This window comes from Lucilia cuprina, chromosome 5, assembly GCF_022045245.1.
Source record: "Lucilia cuprina isolate Lc7/37 chromosome 5, ASM2204524v1, whole genome shotgun sequence".
NCBI lineage: Eukaryota > Metazoa > Arthropoda > Insecta > Diptera > Calliphoridae > Lucilia > Lucilia cuprina.
This window is the reverse complement of record NC_060953.1, coordinates 53,243,326-53,265,516: the sequence shown is the minus strand read 5'-3', so window position 1 is coordinate 53,265,516 and position 22,191 is coordinate 53,243,326. Positions and strand designations below refer to the sequence as shown.

General features: G+C 29.2%; 1 protein-coding gene across 1 annotated transcript in view; it reads right to left on the bottom strand.

The window, feature by feature from the left end:
• The window catches only part of LOC111677639 (Down syndrome cell adhesion molecule-like protein Dscam2), a 72,060-nt gene that overhangs the window by 5,072 nt on the left and 44,797 nt on the right, over positions 1–22,191 (bottom strand). Inside the window, exons 8-19 of the mRNA XM_046952544.1 lie at positions 21,334–21,349; positions 20,888–21,212; positions 14,890–15,009; positions 11,680–11,857; positions 10,471–10,751; positions 9,918–10,406; positions 8,541–9,857; positions 7,745–8,032; positions 6,779–6,901; positions 4,569–4,729; positions 3,526–3,655; positions 598–1,300 (exon numbers count right to left, since the gene is read on the bottom strand). Of these exons, the coding sequence (XP_046808500.1) occupies positions 598–1,300; positions 3,526–3,655; positions 4,569–4,729; positions 6,779–6,901; positions 7,745–8,032; positions 8,541–9,857; positions 9,918–10,406; positions 10,471–10,751; positions 11,680–11,857; positions 14,890–15,009; positions 20,888–21,212; positions 21,334–21,349 (4,131 nt within the window). The remainder of the gene's footprint in view (positions 1–597; positions 1,301–3,525; positions 3,656–4,568; positions 4,730–6,778; positions 6,902–7,744; positions 8,033–8,540; positions 9,858–9,917; positions 10,407–10,470; positions 10,752–11,679; positions 11,858–14,889; positions 15,010–20,887; positions 21,213–21,333; positions 21,350–22,191) is intronic.

The window sequence follows — 22,191 nt, the reverse complement described above, 5'->3', positions numbered from 1 at the left end:
TTTGATTGTGTTCCATTCGAAGAATTTACGCAACAAATTTTTTTCGACTAGTTCGTCGTGCTTTTCGAAATTCGTCGTTCGTCCCAATTGTGCGTATACCACAACTCATAAAAGATTTAAACAAAATCTTGGAATAAAGGTGTCCTGTATACGTAAAAGAGTTAAATATCTGAATTTTTACAACAAATCCTAAGATTCAAGATTCTCTCTCAAATAACATATATATCCGACAATAAAAATAGCTTTTTTACAAACTTTACATAATATACATACATATTTACATAATAATTTTACTTTACGCGTAATATTACAAAATTTTTCAAAAACTACATTCTGAAACTTATTTACAAAAAAACAACATTAATGTTTTCAAAAAAAAAAAAAAAGTTCCCAAAAACTTTCTTTCTATTATCTTACACACCACCTACAGTGGTCTCAAACTCCTAATCCTATGATTCATAATCGAATTTCTGATCGATGGGGTTCATGTAGGTACATGAAATCTCGCCGATATTATAGCCAAAACTATTGACTATGCCATCGCTATCGACCAGACTTCCATCCACACTGCCCCCAAGGGCCGTATCCTATTTGGGCAGTGTTGGTGCCGTAAAGAATTTTGACGATAGAGGTGCTGTGGATGGATTTAATAGAGTACCACCCGATAGACCTTCATCGGCCTTATGAGCTATGGGACGAAATTGTGATGATGGCTGCATGCATGCCAGGGAGGGGGCTACAGATGCAAGGGAGGAGTTAGTACAACTACTACTATCTAACAGTTCGGATGAGTGGTGGTCATTATTAAGGTTTGCGGTGTTGTGCTGTTGGGAATGTGGGTGTGGTGCAATTTTGGGTGTGACAAGTAGGGGTTGTTGTGATAATTTACTACTATTGCTACTGGTAAAACTACTGGATGTATTTATGTTTGATTGTTGCTGTTGTTGGTTGTGGTGTTTTTGTTGGTGTTGCTGCAATTGGTGTTGTTGCTGTTGTTGTGTTATGGAAGGTGACTTAACCAATGTGGGTATGTGACATTGTATGGAATCTTGTGATTTAAATGTACTCGATATGGATTTTAAATTACCGACACCACTGCGTGGCGAAAGTATCTTATTCGAATTGGAATTATTACTAGACGAGTTTTTGCTATTGTTATGATGTCGCGGTGTTGTGTTGGTGGAAAACTGATATAATTGATGATGATACCTTGAACGACCGCGACGTGGCAATGATTTTTGTTCGGACATTGGTGATAGATCAGAGGATGTGCTTGATTGTGCTCCATGGTAGATGATACCTGCGGGGAAATGGGGAAAAAAGAAAAATATAAATAACAACAAAATTGGTACATCTTTTTTTTTGAGTTTAAGGAAGGATCAATACAATATACATACAAATGAATAAAAAAAGGTACACAATGCTAAATAAAATATTAAAAAGCATTGCAATATAAATATGTATTTGTTTCCCAGGATGTTATTGTTAATATTAAAAAATTTTGAATTTTGTTTTGTAGTTATAGCTTAGATATAGAGTGTTGTTGTTTTTAATTTTGTGTTTGTTTTACTTAGTCTTATAGTTGTATTAGAAATTTTTAAATTTTTTGTTCTGTTTGTATAATAGATAGTTATAAATATTTAATACTACAGATAAGTTATTGATATATTGTGATTTTGAAAATGTGGTGTTAATCTTGAGTCTGCGAAAGAATTGAAATTTTGTTGTTTATTACAATAAAGCGATTATACAGAAAAGTATTAGATTTAAGATACTTAGAGATAAATTTATGAGTCTATTTAAGAAATTAAAATTATGATAATATTTGGTTGAATCAAATCAATAATTTGAATTATTTTTTTTTTAATTTTGAAAAGTCTCAATTTTTGTGATAAATAGAATTTTGTAAAACTTTTTCATGACTAAACTAACTTCTCGAATATTTTACAAAAATCCTAAGATTTTTGTATCTGAATTTCACTTTTTGTTTAACCTAAATATCATTATTTTACGTTTCTATTCATTAAAGATTCGCTAAGTTAGTGGACTAATCTGTAGCCACGACTGTTTATTCTTAATGACATTATACGTTTCGGCCCATTACAGGCTCGTTAAGGATACGAATTAATCTGCAGCTGATCCATAGTTAAGTCGCAGCTCTGATCTATAGCCATACTTATATCAATTCAGGACTAGATACTCAACTATATTGAAGACTGTAGCAAAAATATTGTAGACATATCTAAATAAAACTCCTCTATGCAATACTGATATTTATTCGACACTATAAGCTGATTTACAATCCAGACCATAGTCTGATTTCTACTCAATACTATATGCTGATCTATACTCGATACTCTAGATAGATTTAAGGCTTTACGCTTATTTATAGTCAAAAGTATATGCTGATCTTTAGTCAAGACTATAGAATGATCTATAGACTGATCTATAGGCAAGACTATAGGCTGATCTATAGTTAAGACTATAGACTGATCTATAGGCAAGACTATAGACTGATCTATAGGCAAGACTATAGACTGATCTATAGTCAAGACTGTAGACTGATCTATGGTCAAGACTATAGACCGATCTATATTCAAGAGTATACTTAAAACTAAAACTATGAACTGATCTATAGACAAGACTATAGACTGATCTATAGGCAAGACTGTAGACTGGTCTATAGGCAAGACTATAGACTGATCTATAGGCAAGACTATAGATTGATCTATAGTCAAGACTATAGACTGAACTATAGTCAAGACTGTAGACTGGTCTGTAGTCAAGACTGTAGATCTATGGTCAAGATTATAGACCGATCTATATTCAAGACTATACTTAAAACTAAGACTATAAACTGATCTATAGACAAGACTATAGACTGATATATAGGCAAGACTATAGACCGATCTATAGGCAAGACTATAGACTGATCTATAGGCAAGACTGTAGACAAGTCAAGACTATAGACAGATTTATAGGGAAGACTATAGACTGATCTATAGTCAAGACTATAGACTGATCTCTAGTCAAGACTATAGACTGATCTAAAGTCAAGAAATAAGACTAAGAAAAAGTAAAATCTATAGGCTGTTCTGTAGCTTAGGGCGATATATAGTCGACACTATAAAGTGATCTATAGTCTAGATTATAAACTAATCAAAAATCTATACTATATACTGATTTAAAGTCAAAACTATCTAATCGTTAGTCTAAACTATACACTGATCTATAGAGAAATATAGTTTAGACTACCTAATGTCAAAACTGCGGACTGATCTATAGTCAAAACTAAATACTAATCTATAATGAAAGCTATACACTGCTATATATATATGAATACTATAGACTCAATCATTAGGCGCGTCCATGGACTGTTTTGCAGTCAAGACTGAGTCATTATCTTTGCTACAGATGGATCTATAGAGTGATACATCTTGTGATATCAAAATATTTGCAAATAACACCAAACAATATAATTTCAACCAAATATTTTTCTAAACTAATTAAAAGAAAATAACTTACTGTGCTTCATTTTCCCCTCATGTTGATTGGATGACTCTGTCCGACTTGAAGTCAATTGATCTTGATCCGATTCAGATTCTTCACTTTCTGGCTCTGTTTTGCGGGAATGACGACGTCGATTTTTAGAAGACTATATAAAAGATGATTGCAAAAAAGCAAAGAAATAAAATCAATAACTGTATCAATATTTATGATGTTGGACAAAAAAAAAACTATGAGGATTTATGGGATTAATGCTACAAAAGCGTTTAAGCATACTACTCTACTTAGTAATGGTTTTTCAAAATGAAGTTATTTCATTCAGAGAGAATTGAAAAATAAATAATAATAGAAATGTTTGAAAAAAAAAATAAGAATAGAGGAGAGTTAAAAGTTTATAATATCAAGCGTTCATTTAGCTTTTTTGTACACAATTTATACAAGTTTTTTTTTTTTTAATAAAAAAATGAAATATAAAAACCAATAAATTACAAATAATTTACAATTCAAAAAAAAGGCAAGTCTTTAGTAAAGAGAAAAATCCCACAGTTTACCGTCATACAAATACTAAAACAAAAACCATAAAAATACATTAAAAGATGATTTAAAAGGAAACTAAAAAATTAAACACATTTAAAAGCTTTGTATTTAGTTTAATATACTAAAAAAAATACTGCAATTGTGGCCATCTGACTGGCTGTTGTGTGGTGGTTGGTTTGCTGGTTGGTGGCTGTGCGCTTCTTTACTGCTGCTGATTGTTTTCAAAAACTAAGAGCTGCCACAACAATGCTTTTGTTTTATTTAATTTCTATTTAAAAACAACAATTGTTTTACAACTAAAACTGTTAGACCAACCAGAAACAAAAAAAAAAACACAAAACAAATGAATAAAACAATAGAAATCAAGATAAAATTATAGAAAAAAACTGAAAATAAAAATAAAATTATGTATTAAATAAACGCACGATATTATGAAACGGTGAGGTTTGATAATGATTATGAATAGTCTTAGTTGGACGTTGATTTTGGTTGTGGTGGTAGTGATGATGGGTAGATTTTAATACCGCAGCAGGTGGTGTCGATGAGCAACCCTCCGTTAAAGCACGTTCATGATACATAAATGAATGCAGCAGTGTATTGGCTGGGCCAGCATGATGTGGTTGAGACATATTTCCACTTTCTGATAGTTGAAACGTAGCATATGGTGAAATATCCTCTGAGGTTTCTGCAAAAAAAAATACACAGACGTAAGCACGAATTGAGTATTATAAAGAAGGTAAAGTAAACCAAACAAAAATCATTTATATTAATTAATAGGACTATAATATGAATTGTATATATTGTACGTGTTAACCCTTTAATTGTTAAGAACAATAATGTAAGAGACAAAAGTTTTTACTTGTATACGAAACTTGTTTAATGTTTAATTTATAACCTAGTGACTTAAATTTGAAAATTGGGCTGTTAGAATATTGTTTACGTAATCAATGTTTTTCTGAATCCTTACCACATGATATGCTCTACAACTGTCAGAAACGTTTAAACAATTTATTTTAATGGTTAAATATAAAAATCATAAACAATAGCAGTGATGGGCAACATTTATACATATGTTTATATGTACGTGACATTTCGGCTTGTATGTGATAAAGCTGATTGTCAAGTTCTTCTTGCTTCTTTCTATTTGTACAAGTTGATGTGCAACTGGTATTGTTTGATTTAGGTTAGGTTATGTTGATAGGGGGATGTATACTATATCAAATCCGAAGAAATACCCCTAGGCCACAATCGGGCCTGTTGTGAGCTCCTTATCATGAGAAAAAAAGCAACTGATTGAATTATTTTTTTAGTGTTTAGAAACTCAGTTTCGTGAACGTAATTTCTATGAATCTTCCAATCAGTGTTAGTTAGGAATGTTGTTACCGGAATAACATTACTTCCAAAATACTTGGATATAACTTCAACGAATGCCTGGCAGTGACAAAGAGTGTGCTTCAGAGTTTTATTGTCCTCTTCACATGCTCTACATACGTCTGAATCCGCACGTCAAATTTTGCATAAATATGCTCGTGATCCTGTGTGTCCACTTAGAAAACGTGCCATCATACTTACATAAGACTTGCTCACTTTGAGGAGATTTTTCGACTTACTCTCATCAGGATCACCCCATAGATTTTCATGTTCCCACCCACTGTTTCATTATTCCAAGAGGTCTTCGTTGAATGGTTTTGCGTTTGTCAGGTTAACTTCCTCGAGCTCCCATCCCTCTAAAGCTATTACATTCGCTCTTTCGTTACCGACAACTATCGAGTGGGCTGGTAACCATATGATGTGAACCTTACAATCCAATACGCTCTTAGATTTAGTTCTATCTCCTGATATCGCTCTAATTGCCCTCTGGCTGTCTGTAAATATATTAAGCGCTGTGGGTGCCATATTTATTCTAATCCAATTTACGCATTCCGTTATTGCTCGTACTTCTGTCTGGAAGCTGGTTTTATGATTTGATATATTTCTGCTTCTGAATCTTCAATATAGAACCTTAGCCCCACTTTATCCTCCAATTTAGAGCCATCCGTGTAACAACGGATTCCTACTGGTACTTGCTCTAATGTTCCGCTTGACCAAGACATTCTATTTGGGATCAGCGTTTCAAAGTTTCCGACATATTCTGCGTCTGGTATACGATCAGGCAAGTCCGATGATTGTGTATAACCTTCTTACATAACACCGATCTTAGTGTAGATTTCTTAAAAATGCTAACATGATTTTTGACATTAAATCTCTAAAGTATTAAAATTCTGTTGTTTGCTAATTTTCACTATGCTAAGTGTTATGAATGAAAAAGTGGACTGTTTTAGACTGATCTTAGTTATAGATCAGTCAATAGACATGATCAGTGTATAGAGTTATGTACATTCGTTGTCTTCGACGTTGATCGGCAATAACTCAGTTAATAGTTTTGACAATTTAGTCTTATAATCATGACTATCGATCAGTATATGAATAGAATATGACTATAAGTACGTCTGTAGTCTAAATAAATATATAGTTTAGTTTGACTACTGATCAGTCTACAGCTTTAATTACAACTCAGTCTATAATAGTATTAACTATCGATCAGTCATTAGAGCCAACTTCAGCCCTAGTCCTGACTATAGTTCAGACTAGCGTCCGCCTATAGACATGATTACAGATTAAACTATAGGATTTACTGTATATTATATTATATATGTGTTACAAGGGTTAATACCAAATACAACATAGTTAATACCTGGTATTTTATCATTATTTTGTAGTGAAACTTTGTGAATGGTAGCATAATAACGTTCACGTTGTGCCGCTTCTGAATTTTGACGATTTTCCAAAGATTCCTTTTGTATGCGTCCAGCTTGTTCTGGAAAGAGATAAGAAGTTATAGTTTATTTAAAACTTATCACACATAAAAATTTCCATAAATATGAAATATTTAAGTTTAAATACATACATGTCCAATTCACAATCGCTGTTGTACGGTTGTATCGTAGTATGTCGTAATTTTTTTTATTATTGATTTGTTTTTGTTTAAAAAAAATTTGATTAGAAAACTTTTTATGACTTAAAACGCTATTACGATACGACATCGATTGTGAATTAAACAATAAATTTTACATTAGTTATTCTAAAACTGTTTCCAAATGGTAAATCCATGGATCGCAAGTGTTCTCGAATAAAAATCTGGATATAAAAAATTGATCCAAAAAAGTTTATACTTCTAAGGCATTAAGGAAGACTCTACTTTATCAAAAGAAACAAAAATTTGAAATTTTTCCCGAAAGAAATAATTCCTTAATATCTCTGTCTGTATTTAAATACATATTTATGTATTTAAAAAAATAAACGAACAAGAGCATTCATATTAATTTATTGTATAATTTATTTTCAATTTGTTTTCGCTTAACAATTATACATGTTCGTTGGCATTGTTTTATTCTGTGTACTATGTTCTGCTACATAGTTTTCTGTTCAATCCTGTTCAGTTTTTCATTCATTCAGTCATTTACTCAGTCTGTTCAGTTCAGTTGAGATCTGTATTATTTTGTTTTTGTTCACCATACTTGAACACGAACAGGACACAAGCCAGTGCACAATATGCCCGAGGTATTTATTGTTTTAGTTTCAGCAAAAAAAAAAATCCACTGAAGAACTTTGTTGTTTGCCTATTTTAGTTATTATTGTTGTTTTTTTTTTAAATACTTACTGTGTCTGTAGCACATAAAAACCAATGCAATTGTACAAATCATTCCCGATACGGTGGCAATGCTGGGTATTAATAGGTTAACATTTCCATAAAATACATTCGATCCGCGTTGTCCGCGTTGAACAATCTCTGGCGGCGGGGGATCACCCTCTTTGGTGAGTGTTACAAAAGTAAATTCAGCCTGTGACACACCAGCCACATTGTGTGCCTCCATGCGCAATTGATAGAGTGTGGATGGTTGTAGACCAGATATTGTAAAACGTCGTTGTGGTTTAAGGGCATTTGACACTATAAAACAGAAGACAAACAAAAATGCACATTTATGTACAACAAACATATAACAACATGAAAATAAATAAAATTCTGGAATGTTGCATGTACGAATGAGTGAACGTAAAACATACAAAGCACATGTTGTTGCTTGAATTATGACCAATTAAAATTTTTAAAATGTTTAACGACCATAATTCCTCGCGCAAGGATATGCTCCAATACAAATGCAAAATTGAATGCAATAGTGTAATCGGTTCTTTTTCAGTTCTAGTTCATTTCTAGTTCAGTTCTAGTTCAGTTCTAGTTCAGTTCTAGTTCAGTTCTAGTTCAGTTCTAGTTCAGTTCTAGTTCAGTTCTAGTTCAGTTCTAGTTCAGTTCTAGTTCAGTTCTAGTTCGGTTCTAGTTCAGTTCTAGTTCAGTTCTAGTTCAGTTCTAGTTCAGTTCTAGTTCAGTTCTAGTTCAGTTCTAGTTCAGTTGTAATTGAAACAACATTAAGCAATTTTTAACTTAACGCATAACTTACCCAACACCCAATCATGTTCTGGTCCATCGGTAACCGATCGATATTGTAAAACAAAATATAACATAGGACAGCCATTATCTGGCCACGTGTGCAGTCTTATCGTTACCGAAGTTGAATTAGGAGCAATTAATGTTGTTGTCGAAGGCACACCCGGCGATTGTCCCTGAGTTCTAACATGCAGTGTTATGCTGGTCGGTGATGTGCCGACTTTATTATGAGCTGTTAAATGTATTTGATAGGTGCTGCCACAAACTAACCCTTTTAGTTCATGACTAGAAGCATGACGTGATAAAAGCATTTCCTCAATATTACCACTCGCTCGTCTATAGTATAAAGTATAGCCAGTTATTGGAGCATTTCCTGTGAAGCCACATTTCCAGTGCATTAAAATACTGCTGGTAGTAGCACTGGTCACGTAAAGAACAGGTGCAGAGGGAGGCACTTGTACGAGAAGAATATGTGTAAGGCGATCGGTGCCAATGCCGTTGTCAACTTGACAACTGTAGTTGCCGCTATCGGAAACCTGTAGGCTGGAAATTATTAAATCTCCTGAATCTAGTAGTTGGGTATTGTGGAGACCTCCTTGTCTAATGGGAACATCAGCTTTAAACCATTCACGTTTTGGTTTGCCAACTGCCGTGCAGGATAATGTTACGGTGGAACGCCAAGGTCTAACTGTGGGTCCACCAAATGAAACTATACGCGCAGGTACACGATTAGTCGTTATTTGCGAAGCTACTCTGGAACTTTTACCTTCTCCCACTCGGGTGGAAGCGGTTACCCAATATTGATATTCTATGTGAGGATGTAAATTTTTGGCTTCATAATACGCCTGCTGCGAAGGCAAACTTCTCTTTTCGTTATTTAACTCTTCGCGTCCATTGACCACTCTAGTGTACAGATTGTATTTGGTAATGACCCCATTTGGTTCGGTGGGTGGTAGCCAAGAGACATATAAAGATTGTGGTGAACTTACTACTACTTTTATATCGGCGGGTGCTTCCGGTGCGTCTTCTTCGGTATGGCAGTAAACGGGATTTGAAAGTACGCCATCGCCCATGCGAGTATGGGCTAATACCTGTATACTATAGTTGGCGTACTTTCGTAGGCCTGTGAGGACTGTAGTCAAAGCAGTTGTTTTACGTGATTCTACTTCATCTTTGTTGGGAGAATAATCGTCAAGAATAGGTTCAAAAATTAACTTATAGCCTTGTAAAATGCCATTTGTATGGTGAATAGGTGGAGGCTGCCAAGAAACTTGTAGAGACTGTGAGGTTAAAGCAGCGCAACGTATATCTTCAGGAGATCTACTAGGAACTGTGTGAAATACAACAATTAACGTTTAACATAATGTTTTATCAAGTCTTGTTAAATTACCATCCTCCATAGTTTGTGCAGAAGCAGGCTCTGACAAAGGTCCAGGACCAACTTGATTAAAAGCCTGTACAACTACATTATAACGGGCAAACCTTTGCAGGCCCGTTAACAACAATTCGCCACTGCCGCCTTCGCCATCACCCGAAACTGAAGTAAAATTGTAGGCCGTATTACCAGTGCTAGCCAATTTATAGCCCACATTGTAGCCCTGAATATCACCATGCCTTAGTTCGGCCAAAGGTGCCACCCAACTAACTAAAAGTTCTGTGGAAGACAAGGGACGTACAGAAAGATTTAAAGGTGGACCAGCAGGACGCTGCGGTTCTGTACGTATAACCAATTCCTGACTAGGAGCACTACGTCCCGCTGTTCCCTCCGCTATAACACGAAATGCATAACGTGTAGCAGGTTTAAGGTTCTCTATAAGAGCATTGTAACTGGGAGGATCCTTAACCTCCATGTGCTGCCATTGGTCTATAAAGGAAGTAGCTGGAAAAGAACATTTATTATGTAATTTTCATTATTTTTCCCAGATGTTTTTTATTAAAATTACCATCCGTTTCCTTGTACTCCACTATATACTTAGATACATCTCCAGAATTTTGGGTTTTTGGCTGCCACTTTAAATTTACGGAACGACTTGATATCATAGCTGCTTCAAGCACGGACGGTGGCTGTGGTGGCTCCTGTACTTGCAACTGCACCAATTGCTGATCATTGCCATACAAATTGCTGGCACGACAAAAATATGGACCACTATCTGTGGAATCGACTAAACGTATTTGTAATTCTGCTGATACACCATCGGGTGTTGCTTCTTGCTTGACTGAAATTCTAGAACAGCATCCCAAAGCAGAAAGAAAATACAAAATGAACATTAATAAAATACGCAAAAGTATATACAGTGAGTGGCAATAAAAGTAACTAAGTAGTAAATAATAATTTAATTTGTAAAGAATTAAAACTTAACTGGAAGTGAACCAAAGCTGAATTAGAACTGAACTAGTACTTAACTAGAACTGAACTAGAACTGTACTAGAATTGAAATAGAACTGAACTAGAACTGAACTGAGCTAGAATTGAACTAGAACTAGAACTGAGCTCAACTGAAATGAACTAGAACTGAACTAGAACTGAACTAGAACTGAACTAGAACTGAACTAGAACTGAACTAGAACTGAACTAGAACTGAACTAGAACTGAACTAGAACTGAACTAGAACTGAACTAGAACTGAACTAGAACTGAACTAGAACTGAACTAGAACTGAACTAGAACTGAACTAGAACTGAACTAGAACTGAACTAGAACTGAACTAGAACTGAACTAGAACTGAACTAGAACTGAGCTAGATCTGAAGTAAACAATGACCTTTCTGTATTATAAATACAAACATACATTCATATTTACATCTTTCCAATTCAATCCACAGTTTATTTATCGTTTATGCTGGTAACAAAAATATAATCCTTTCAAAACGGAGGGCCCATTATGCAATTTACCGCTAGACATTGTATTTGGTTACAAAGTGCTCCACCATTCAGTTTACTCAATTAAAGAGCATTAAACTCTACATCGTTTTCTTTCACAGTTTGCTTTATGAAATTAAACAACTGCACATTATTTGTATTAGAAGAAAGTGTGAGACCCGATGAAATAATTTTTGTTCGTGTTTTGTGCTGTGTTTTTTGTTCGTGTATGTTGACATATACACAAAGGAAGTTCAAAAGAAATGTAAAATAACAGAAGTAACAAAAATATACTTACAATTAACTTTTAGTTGAATCACTTTACCGATACCAGTACCAATACCATTGTTGGCTTGACACAAATAAAAACCTTCACGATCCTCTTTGACATGTTGCAATAGCAGCGAACCATTTGATAGTAATTTTGTAAATGGTCTTTCACGCACCTCTTCATATTCACCTGATTTGCTTCCTGTAATTGACAAGTGATTGTGTTAAAGCTAAAATATATTATGTAGTTTTTTATTTAAAGTAAAGAGAGATTATAAAGTCTTAAGGGCAACTAGGTGCAACTTTTTTGAATTTTTAGATTTTTGAAATAATAGTATTTATTGAGATTTCGATTCAAACAATTTGTATATGTAAACCTATTTTCGCATGTACATTTCTATTTGCATATCGCTCATTTTTTACGAAACTACCATAAATCAAAAATCTTATTTTGTTAACTATTTTTTTTACAAAATAAAGCATTTCTTAAAATCTGATATTTTTTTTAAATTATGTCAGAAATAATTAATTAACAATCGTTTTTCTCGAAAATTCTGGTTTTCTTAATTATTCCAGTCTTGTAGTAAATGAGCAATGTGTGTTTCTATTTGTATGTATCCATCATTGCAAATCGTACATAATATGCAACAACAATAGAATTATGAAAACTAATTGCAATACAACTACAACAATAGTATTTGAATGAATTGCACAGCATATGGAGTGTATATGACAAATGAAGATCTACAAAAAAAGGTTATAATGAGAAATTGTCTTCCAAGGTAAACAACTGATGTTTGTGACAGACCAATTGTTCTGTTAATGATAAATTCTAGACCATATACATATTTAGTTTATCATAATGGGTTTAAGCAAAAACAATTACAAGAAGTGAAATTTGTATATATTTAATTATGAACTATCGATCGAAATAATTTTATAAATCAAGGATTTTTTGCAAATGTTCTATTAAAGGAGAACTTTTTTAATTTAAAAAAATTGCTTTAAAAATTTGCCACGAAAAGGCGAATTTTGGAAATATATATCAGAGAAAACATTTTTTAAAAAATTTTGAATCGAAAAGAAATTTCTGAAAAAAACTTTGTTGAGTTATATTTTAATAAAAAATTGCGTTTTTCTGACTTTCTGGGGAAATTTTTTGTTTTAAACATTTACATTAATAAATTTTAATCAAAGAGACAAATTGTTTCTGACGTTTTCTGGAAAGGGGAAATTTGTAAAAAAATTTTATATAAAAAAAATTCAAGAAATTTTTTTATAAATTTATAGATTTTTTCGAAAAAATTTTACAATAAAATGTCAATTATCGAAATTTTTTCTAAAAGGAGACATTTTCTGAAAGTTGAGATAGTTCTAAAAAAATGGTTTATTTTTGATTAAAAAGACAAGTTTTCTAAAAATATCCGTAAAAATTATAAATTTTGTGAAAATTATTTTCTAAGAATTTTCTGTACAAGTGAGATTTTTCGAAAAATTCCTAAAAAAATTCCAAAAATTTCTATAAAAAGTAAATTTTCCAAAAGTTTTCTATTAAAAGAGAAACTTTCCGAAATTTTTTTTAGAATTTATATAAAAAGAGAAATTTCGCAAAAATTTCCTATAAAAAGAGAATTTTTCAGAAAATTTTTTTTTTTTATAAAAGTAGATATTTTCCGAATTTTTTCCAAATTTTCGATAAAAAGAAAATTTTTCGAATATTTTCGATAAAAAGAAAATTTTTTTCAAAAGAGACATTTTCAGAAAGTTCTTTTCATAAAAGTGGAGATTTTCCGAAAAGAGAGAGAATTTTTCCAAAATATTTTTATAAATAGAAAATTAAAAATATATAGAAAAAGTGAATTTGAAAAATATATAGAAAAAGTGAATTTGAAAAATATATAGAAAAAGTGAATATAAAAAGAAAATTTTTTGAAAATTTTCTATAAAAAAAAATATAATTTTTTCAAAAGTTTCTTATAAAAGGAGAACCTTTCCGAAAATTTTCTATAACAAAAGATATTTTTCGAAAATATTTTTAAAAAACATTTTTTCCCGAAAATTTTCTATAAAAAGAGAATTTTTCCGAAAATCTTTGCAAAAGTTTTCGCCAACTATCTATAAAAAAAGATATTTTTAGAAATAAAGATTTTCCAAAAATTTTCTACTAAAAAAAATATAAAATTATCTACAAAAAGAAAAATTTTTAGAAATTTTTCTATAAAAAGAACCATTTTCTGAAAACCTTTTATATAAGTAAAGTTTTTACTTAAACTGGCCATTAAAAGAGAGATTTTCTGATATATAAAAAATTTGTCTAAAAGATTTCCATAAAAAAAGAAATATTTTTGAACATTTTCTATTAAAAGAGAGATTTTCTAAAACTTTCAAAAAGAAAATTAAATTTCCCAAACTTTTCGAAATATTTTCTATAAAAAGAGAAATTTTATGAAAAAATCTCAAAAACTTTCTATAAAAAAATTTTTTCAAAAATTTTATATTTTTATAATTTTTTGAAAATTTCAATAAAAATATAAAATTTCCTTATAAACATATTCCGAAATAGAAATTTTCTACAAATATATAAAATATTTATAAAGAGATAAATTTTCTGAAATTTTTCTATAAAATGAAACATTTGGCGGGTTCACTTCTATGGGGCCTAGGTGAAATAATGGACCGATGTTAATTGTTTTCAATAGACTTAGTCTACAGTACCATAAAAGATCATGTGCCAAATTTCATTGAATTATCTTTAAAATTGCGATCTGTAGTTTGATTACAAGGTTTACATGGACGGACAGACAGACAGACAGACAGACAGACAGACAGACGGACATAGCTAAATCGACTCAGAAAATGATTCTGAGCTGATTGGTGTACTTTAAGATCGGTATAGGACCAATATTATTGTGCGTTACAAACGTCAGCACAAACCCAATATACTCTTCGCACTAAAGTGGTGTAGGGTAAAAAAATTCCAAATATTTTCTATAAAAAATAATATTTGCGAAAATTTTCTTTAAAAAAAATAAATTTTCCGAATATTTGCCATAAAAATAGAAATTTTCCGAAACATTTTTGTTACCTTTCTTATAAAATTTTATTTTAAATTCTTATAAAAAGAAAAAAAATTTTGGAAAATTTCCATGAAAAAGAGAAAATTGTAGAAATTTTCTATTAAAAAAATTATATTCGTTCATTTATTTTTCTTTAAAAATGTTTGTCTTTACTTACCAGTGGCCTTTTTCCAAACAATACTGGGCGTGGGTACACCTTGTGCCTGACAATGCAACATAATATGACGATTGCGTTCAACACTGGCATCGCTGGGTTCCACAATCCAACGTGGTGGCACTAAATGTTTGTTAAACAAACAACAACAGCAATATTAAGGAATACAACAAAAATTACCAAATTAATTAATTTTATGCATGAACAGTATTCTACATTTAATTTTTCAACATAATATAAATTACTTAGTTTATAAATTAATTGTTAAATATTAAAACAAAAAAAATATATATAACATAAACAACATAACAAATTCAAAGATTCAATTTCATTTAAAAATTAAATATTAAAAGTTGCCAAAAGAGCGAAAGAGGAAAAGAGTAGAACGTTTTTTTTTTCATTTTTTTTTTTGTTCATAATTAGTTGTTTTTGTTTAAGTCTATAATTATTATTTACTATATAAATTTTATACATATAAACGAAAAAAAATATATATATTTACTGAAGTATTTATTTATGTATATATAAAAGTAAATGAGAAAATGGACTATGTACGTATGTTTTCTTTTATTTTAATAATAATAATAATTATGTTATGAAATTATGTAATAGAATAGAAAAAGGGGAAAAAAGTTATGAAAGTTAATTGTATTGAGTTTTTCTCTTTTTTTTATAGGAATAGGAAAAAAATCTAATTAGTGAAATAATACAATTTGAGTAGAAAGTTGTAAATGAAATAATAATAATAACGAAACAAAAAAATATAATCAATTTTTATTTAATATTTGGTTTATGAGTTGGAAAAGAGGATGAAAAAAAAAACACAAGTATTTTATGCAACATAAACAAAATTAATTAGCAAACTAATAGAGCATACATTTAAAGGAATGCATTCAAGTTTTTAAATTTGTTTGGTGTTTAATACTTTTTTTGTTATATATATACAAATGATTTTAAATTGAAGTTGTGATTGATAGTTTTTTTTAGCATTTCGAAAGTTTTTGATATATTTTAAAGTATTTAAACAGAATTTTACACAGTTAGGACAGAGAATGGTTTTATTTTGTCTATTGTCTAATTTTTATACCGACCATCGATATATTCATCTCAGATCTAAAAAAGTATATGTTTGTCCGTCCGTCTGTCCGCTTTTTTGTTGAAAACGCCATATAGTCCAAATAGAAGTAGCTAGCGAGCTGAAGTGCACAGATATTTGATATTGCTGCCCCATATTATGTTTCTGCAGAAAATATCTTTAACGCTCATAATCGGGTAAATATAGGAACCTTTTTGTAAAAATTTAAAAGGATATGTCCCACTAGCCATATAAGGCCACCTCTAAACATAACATCAACGCTTATGAATATATTTTATAGGAACCTTTGCATTTTTTCCATACAGAGGTTAATAACTTCCCACCAATTTTCAAAAAAATTTCTTTTGTAGAAAATAATTTAAAATTTTTCTTTCATTATAAATATATTTTTTGAAAAATTTTATAAAAATATTGTTTTTTAAGAAATGATATATTTCTGGAAATGTTCTGTATAAAAAAATAGAAAAATAGCTAAAAAAATAAAACAACTTTTCTTAGACGAATTATTTTTCAAACTATTTATAAAAGGAGGCAAATTCTTCGAAATATGATATTTGCGAAATATTTCTATAAAAGAAGAGTTTTTTAAAGAAATTCTAGAAAAAGGAAATTTTCTAAAAAGAATTCCTAAGAAAAGAAATATTTTTAAAAAAATTTAAAATTTTCCATAAAATTGTTATGAAAATTTATAGAAAACGTTCATGAGAATGTTCTATATTTTTTTTTCTATAAAAGGAGGCAAATTCTCAGAAAGAACATTTTCTATTATAATATTCAAAATAAATTTTTCAAAGGAATGTTTCTATAAAAAGAATGAAATTTTTCTGAAGTTTTTCTATAAAAAGAGAACTTTTCCAAAAAATTTTCTGTAGAAAATTAATTTTTGAAAATTTTCTAAATAGAATTTTTAAAAAGGAAATATTTTTCGAAAATATTCTACCAAAAGAAAAGTTTTGTAAAAAGAATTCTAATTTTCTTTCCAATAATTTTTTCCTTAAATTTTTTATACAAGAGATAATTTTTTGAAAAATTCATCGAAAATTTTCTATAAAGAAAACTTTTTTTGAGAATTTTCTACAAAAAAACAACAAGATTTTATTGAAAAAGCGGCATTTTCTATAAAAAGAAAAAACTGTGCAAATTTTCTTTAATGAAAAAAATTTTTAAAAATCCTCTCTAAAAAAAGATATTGTTTTAAAAATGTACTACAAAAATAAGAAAAATGTCTGAAAACTTTTTCGAGAAATTTTATATAGAAAAAGATATTTTTTTAAGAATAGAAAGAAAATTTTATATAAGAGGAGGAAATTTTTGAAAATTGATAGAAAGAAAAATGATGTGAATTTTTTATAAAAAGGGGGATTTTTTGAGAAAAAAACTTTTCAAAATTTTTATAACATATAAAATGATTTCGAAAAATTTTTTTCTCTGATGTCCAGAGAAACTAAACGTTGGGACAGCTATACAATTCATTTCACCACAAACTAGAAGTTTATAAAATCTAGAAGTTTATGGAGTGTATCATTCCCGATTTAGTTCAATTGTTTAGATCATCTTCGCAAGAAGAGGAAGTGGGTTTTTGTAGGGTATAAAAAGTCTTTGTATCTATAATGATGTGGGTCACAGTACCACAGTCATTGATTGTCTAGTAATTACACTAAAAACTTCTAGACACATAAAACGTAAAAGTTAGTGGCATTCCTATGCTCCAAAATTAAGCATCGAAGTTTCTCTATAACATTTTACTGTAACTAACACTGTTGCTTGTCGATATTGATTCAAGTTTAAAATGATATATGATTCCTTACTTGGTGTAAAATTTTCACTAACAAAATTATGTTTTAAACTACAATTTTGAATTCGTAGCAAAACTGTTTCAGACTGTTTCATAAACAAATATTTAGGTCAACAATTTTAAACTCTACACATAACGTTACAGCATATTTTATATTTTCATTTAATTATTTTTTTTTTGTTCTCTTGTTAAGCGAATTATTTATGAATAATATAAATAAGTGTTAGCATTTGTTTTCAGATAATATTATGACTCAAAAATATTTATGAACAAAATTATAATAAAAAGGAACAAAATACAATTAGGCGCGCAAATAAAAAATTAATGCAACCAATTATTTATTAAAATTGTTTTTCAAACAACTAAAATACATTGAATGAAGAATGTTATTTAAGCAAAAGTTACATGAATATTAATAAAACTAATTTAAATGAGTGAGAAAGATGCAGGTGGTAACAAAATAATAAAACCCAAAGGAATGAATTTCTAATGTTAATGTAACGAATTATAAATAAAGTTTTTAGCAATATAAAATAAATCATTACAATAGAACAGCTCAATGCAATGAAGTTGTAATGATTTCATTAAATATACATAATTTTATATTACAGCAGTTAAGAACAATAATTCGTTACATTAATTTTCTTTAATGGTTTCTTTTAAAAGTCTAAACTCCTTAGAATTTCAATTACTAGTTTTTTTAAATATGCAACTTTCTTGGAAAAAAAATGCAGGGAATGATAATGCCAAATAATACAAAAGAACATAAAATTGACAAGAGAAAAATTTTAAATGCAACTCAAATGCAATAAATCAAAAATAAATAAAGCAGCTCAAAAATCAATTTAAATGCTTAAAGTAATGATAAGCTGATTAAATATTGTATGAAAATGTATAAAAATTAATAATTTTGCATTGAATTTCTCTCATTAAATTCCATTTTATTTACTCTTTGTTTAAATATTATTAGTTTTAACAAATTTCTTTATTTAATGAAAGAAATTTTGTATTTTCTAAACTCATATAAAATTAACATGCATTCTTATAGGAATTTATTTGCCACATGCATTTGCAGGAAAGTGAGACAAATTGTGTGTAGTTGCTACATCTATTAGATGAAATTTTAAAACAAGCCAAAATTATTTGTAAATTAAATTTTATTTTTGTACTAATTTTTTTGTATCTGTTTTTACTGCGAAGCTTTAAATAAATGTATAATTTAGCATTAGATCTTTTAGGATCTGATAGTTTTTTAGTAGTTTTATTAAACTATATAAGCATTATGTTTTTTTGCCTTTAATTGAAATTAATTAATTAAGCATTTGTTTTCAGTTTTTGTTATTAATTAATTTAGTTTGGTAAATAGGTTGTGTTAAAAAAGCGCTGCAATAATGTGCATTAAGCTGTTTTAAAGTTTTTTTTATAAATTTAAAAAGCAAACTAAAAGTATATAAAATTAGAACTAAATATTAAAAATATTGCAATTTTATAAAGTTTACGTATACGTAATATTTAATGGCACTGAATGTTCTGTCACAACTCATACGTATATGCAATACGTATGAGTGATATTTAATTAACAAAAAACAGAAAGTTAAACTGAACTAAAACTAAACGAGAACTGAACTGTAACTAAACTAGAACTGAACTAGAACTGAACTAGAACTGAACTAGAATAGAACCAGAACTGAACTAGAACTGAACTAGAATTGAACTAGAACTGAACTAGAACTGAACTAGAACTGAACTAGAACTGAACTAGAACTAGAACTGAACTAGAACTGAACTAGAACTGAACTAGAACTGAACTAGAACTGAACTAGAACTGAACTAGAACTGAACTAGAACTGAACTAGAACTGAACTAGTACTGAACTAGAACTGAACTAGAACTGAACTGATCTAAAAGTTAACTTGAAAGGGTATGCAGTATTTGAGGCTTTATCAATGAAATCAAATTAAATTATTAACTCGCAAATTTTTTTAAAATAGTGTTATCGAATTTAATTGCAATATTTTTAATTTGAATACTTGGCGTAAATTATACAACTAAAAATAAAAAACTACTAAATACATTTTCTTTTAATTTTTGTAAACTTAATAATAAGAAGCGTTAAAAGCAGTGCAAAAAAAGGTTACCTGGTGATCGGCTGTTATTTGTATTTTTTTTATAAATATTTATAATTTTTATTAATTTTTACATATTTAAACCCACAGCGTGCCAAAAAGCGACTTAAGATGGTTAATCAGTAGAAGATCGAAGGGGGAGAAGGTTTTAAATATTTATTTTTTATTATATAAAACTAGTATTAAATACTTAAAGCGTTAGTTGTTTTTTATGTTTTTTTTTAAGGGGAAATCTTTCACAATACTTAAAATCACTTAAAGATTAATATAAATTGACAGAGATTTTTGTTTATATAAAATTTTTTTATAAAAAAGCACATCGAGGTTTTAATAATAATAAAAAATAAGTAGTTTTAATAACAAGTAATTGTTTTAAAAAATTTATTGATTTTTTAGAGGTTTTTCTTTTCAAAAACTTTTTTGGTTCAATAGAAAAATTGTTCTTGTATTTTATGATTAAATTTTTTAAAGTTTAGTTTGTAGAGGGGAAAAGGGGTCAGTAAAAGCATAATAAACATAAAAAATATTTTCATTTAAAAAGCTGGTGGTTGTTAAAAACGATTTGAGAACAATTAAAAAAAGAAGAGAAAATAAAAATTCAAATATATACGAGAACAAGTTTTAAACTTAAAAATTTAATAGAAATTAAGTGTTAAGTGTCTGTAGTTTGTATAGAGAAAGTATGTATGTATTTGTGTATTTATGTATAAATATTGGATATGTTTATTTAAGCTGATTTTATATAAATTTATATGAAGGAATGTATGTTTGTGTGTTTATAAGTTGTTTTTTATAGTTGCTAGTATTTATGAGTTATTTTGTTTAAAACAACAAAACTAAAAAGTTTAAAATTAAATAAAACTAAAACAAAACAATAAAACTTTTATACTTGTTGTTTCTATTTGATTGAACTTTTTGTTGGTTTTTTTTTTCATTTTGAATATTTTCTTTTAGGGGGAAGGTTAATCATTGTATATACTATACCTTTGACCTGTAATGTGGCTGTATATTTTATTTCAGCTGCTGGATTTTTGGCCACACATGTATATTCACCAGAATGTGAAGCTGATAGCGAAGGTATGCTTAATAACGAGGAATATTGATCTAACATGGTAACATTGGCCCCCAATAGATCTGGCAATGTCTCACCATCTTTGAGCCACCACAATTTGAGAGGGGCATCACCACTTGATACACCACAAACGGTGCGAGTGCGCATACCTTCGGCTAAACCATCTTGAAAGGCAAATGGTTCTATAATAGGGGGAACTGTAATAATACCAAAAAAAGAGAACAGAGAAAAACAAATCTAAATGTCTAGTAAACAACACATTTGCAAAAAATCAATTCGTTCATTGTCTTCGAACATAACTGTTTGTTCAACCATCCTTGTAGATTTAACAGCCATAACCGCTTCCGCTTTTATTCACTCCATTTGCAAATGACCTAAAGTTATTGTGAATGAAATGTTTTATATCAATAACACTACTTGTTAATTAACTGCAGCGCTTTAAAAAAAATGAATTTTCTTTTTTTTAATTCATTTCGAAAAATGTTTAAAATACATTTGTTTTAATATATTATAAAAATAAACACAATTACTATAAATAAATCTTCGCAGTTTTGTTAAGTTTTCTTTGGTTAACGAATAAATACGTGTATTTACATTTAAAAATATTTTCTATAATATTTAACTAAAGTATACATACTTGAGAAATATTAAAATGAATTGTAAATTTATACTACTTATACAGACATAACACGAAGGAAAAGTTAAAAGATTTTTTTATTAATAAAAAAATGTGTTTAATATTACATTTATACATATTCTAATTATAATTTTTTTTTTTTTGTAATACGATAAAAAAGTGTTACATATAATTTGTAAGAGATAAATAATTGAAATTGTATTTGAGGTGCATACAAATTCTACTTATGTTTTAGTTTTTTTGAAAAAAATCTTAATGAAAAATACAAAACATTCATAATAAGTGGATAGTAAAAATTTTATGAAAAACATTCTATAGAACAAAATTCAAAAATTTAGGTTTTTGGAAATAATTTGAAAATATAGATTTAAAGATAGTTTTTTCCAAAAAAAATTTCTTGACTTTTAAAATGATGTCAAAAGTTCATTAAACGCTTTAAAGTTTTTAACTAAAACTGAACTAGAACTAAAATACAACTGAACTAGAACTAAACTAGAACTGAACTAGAACTGAACTAGAACTGAACTAGAACTGAACTAGAACTGAACTAGAACTGAACTAGAACTGAACTAGAACTGA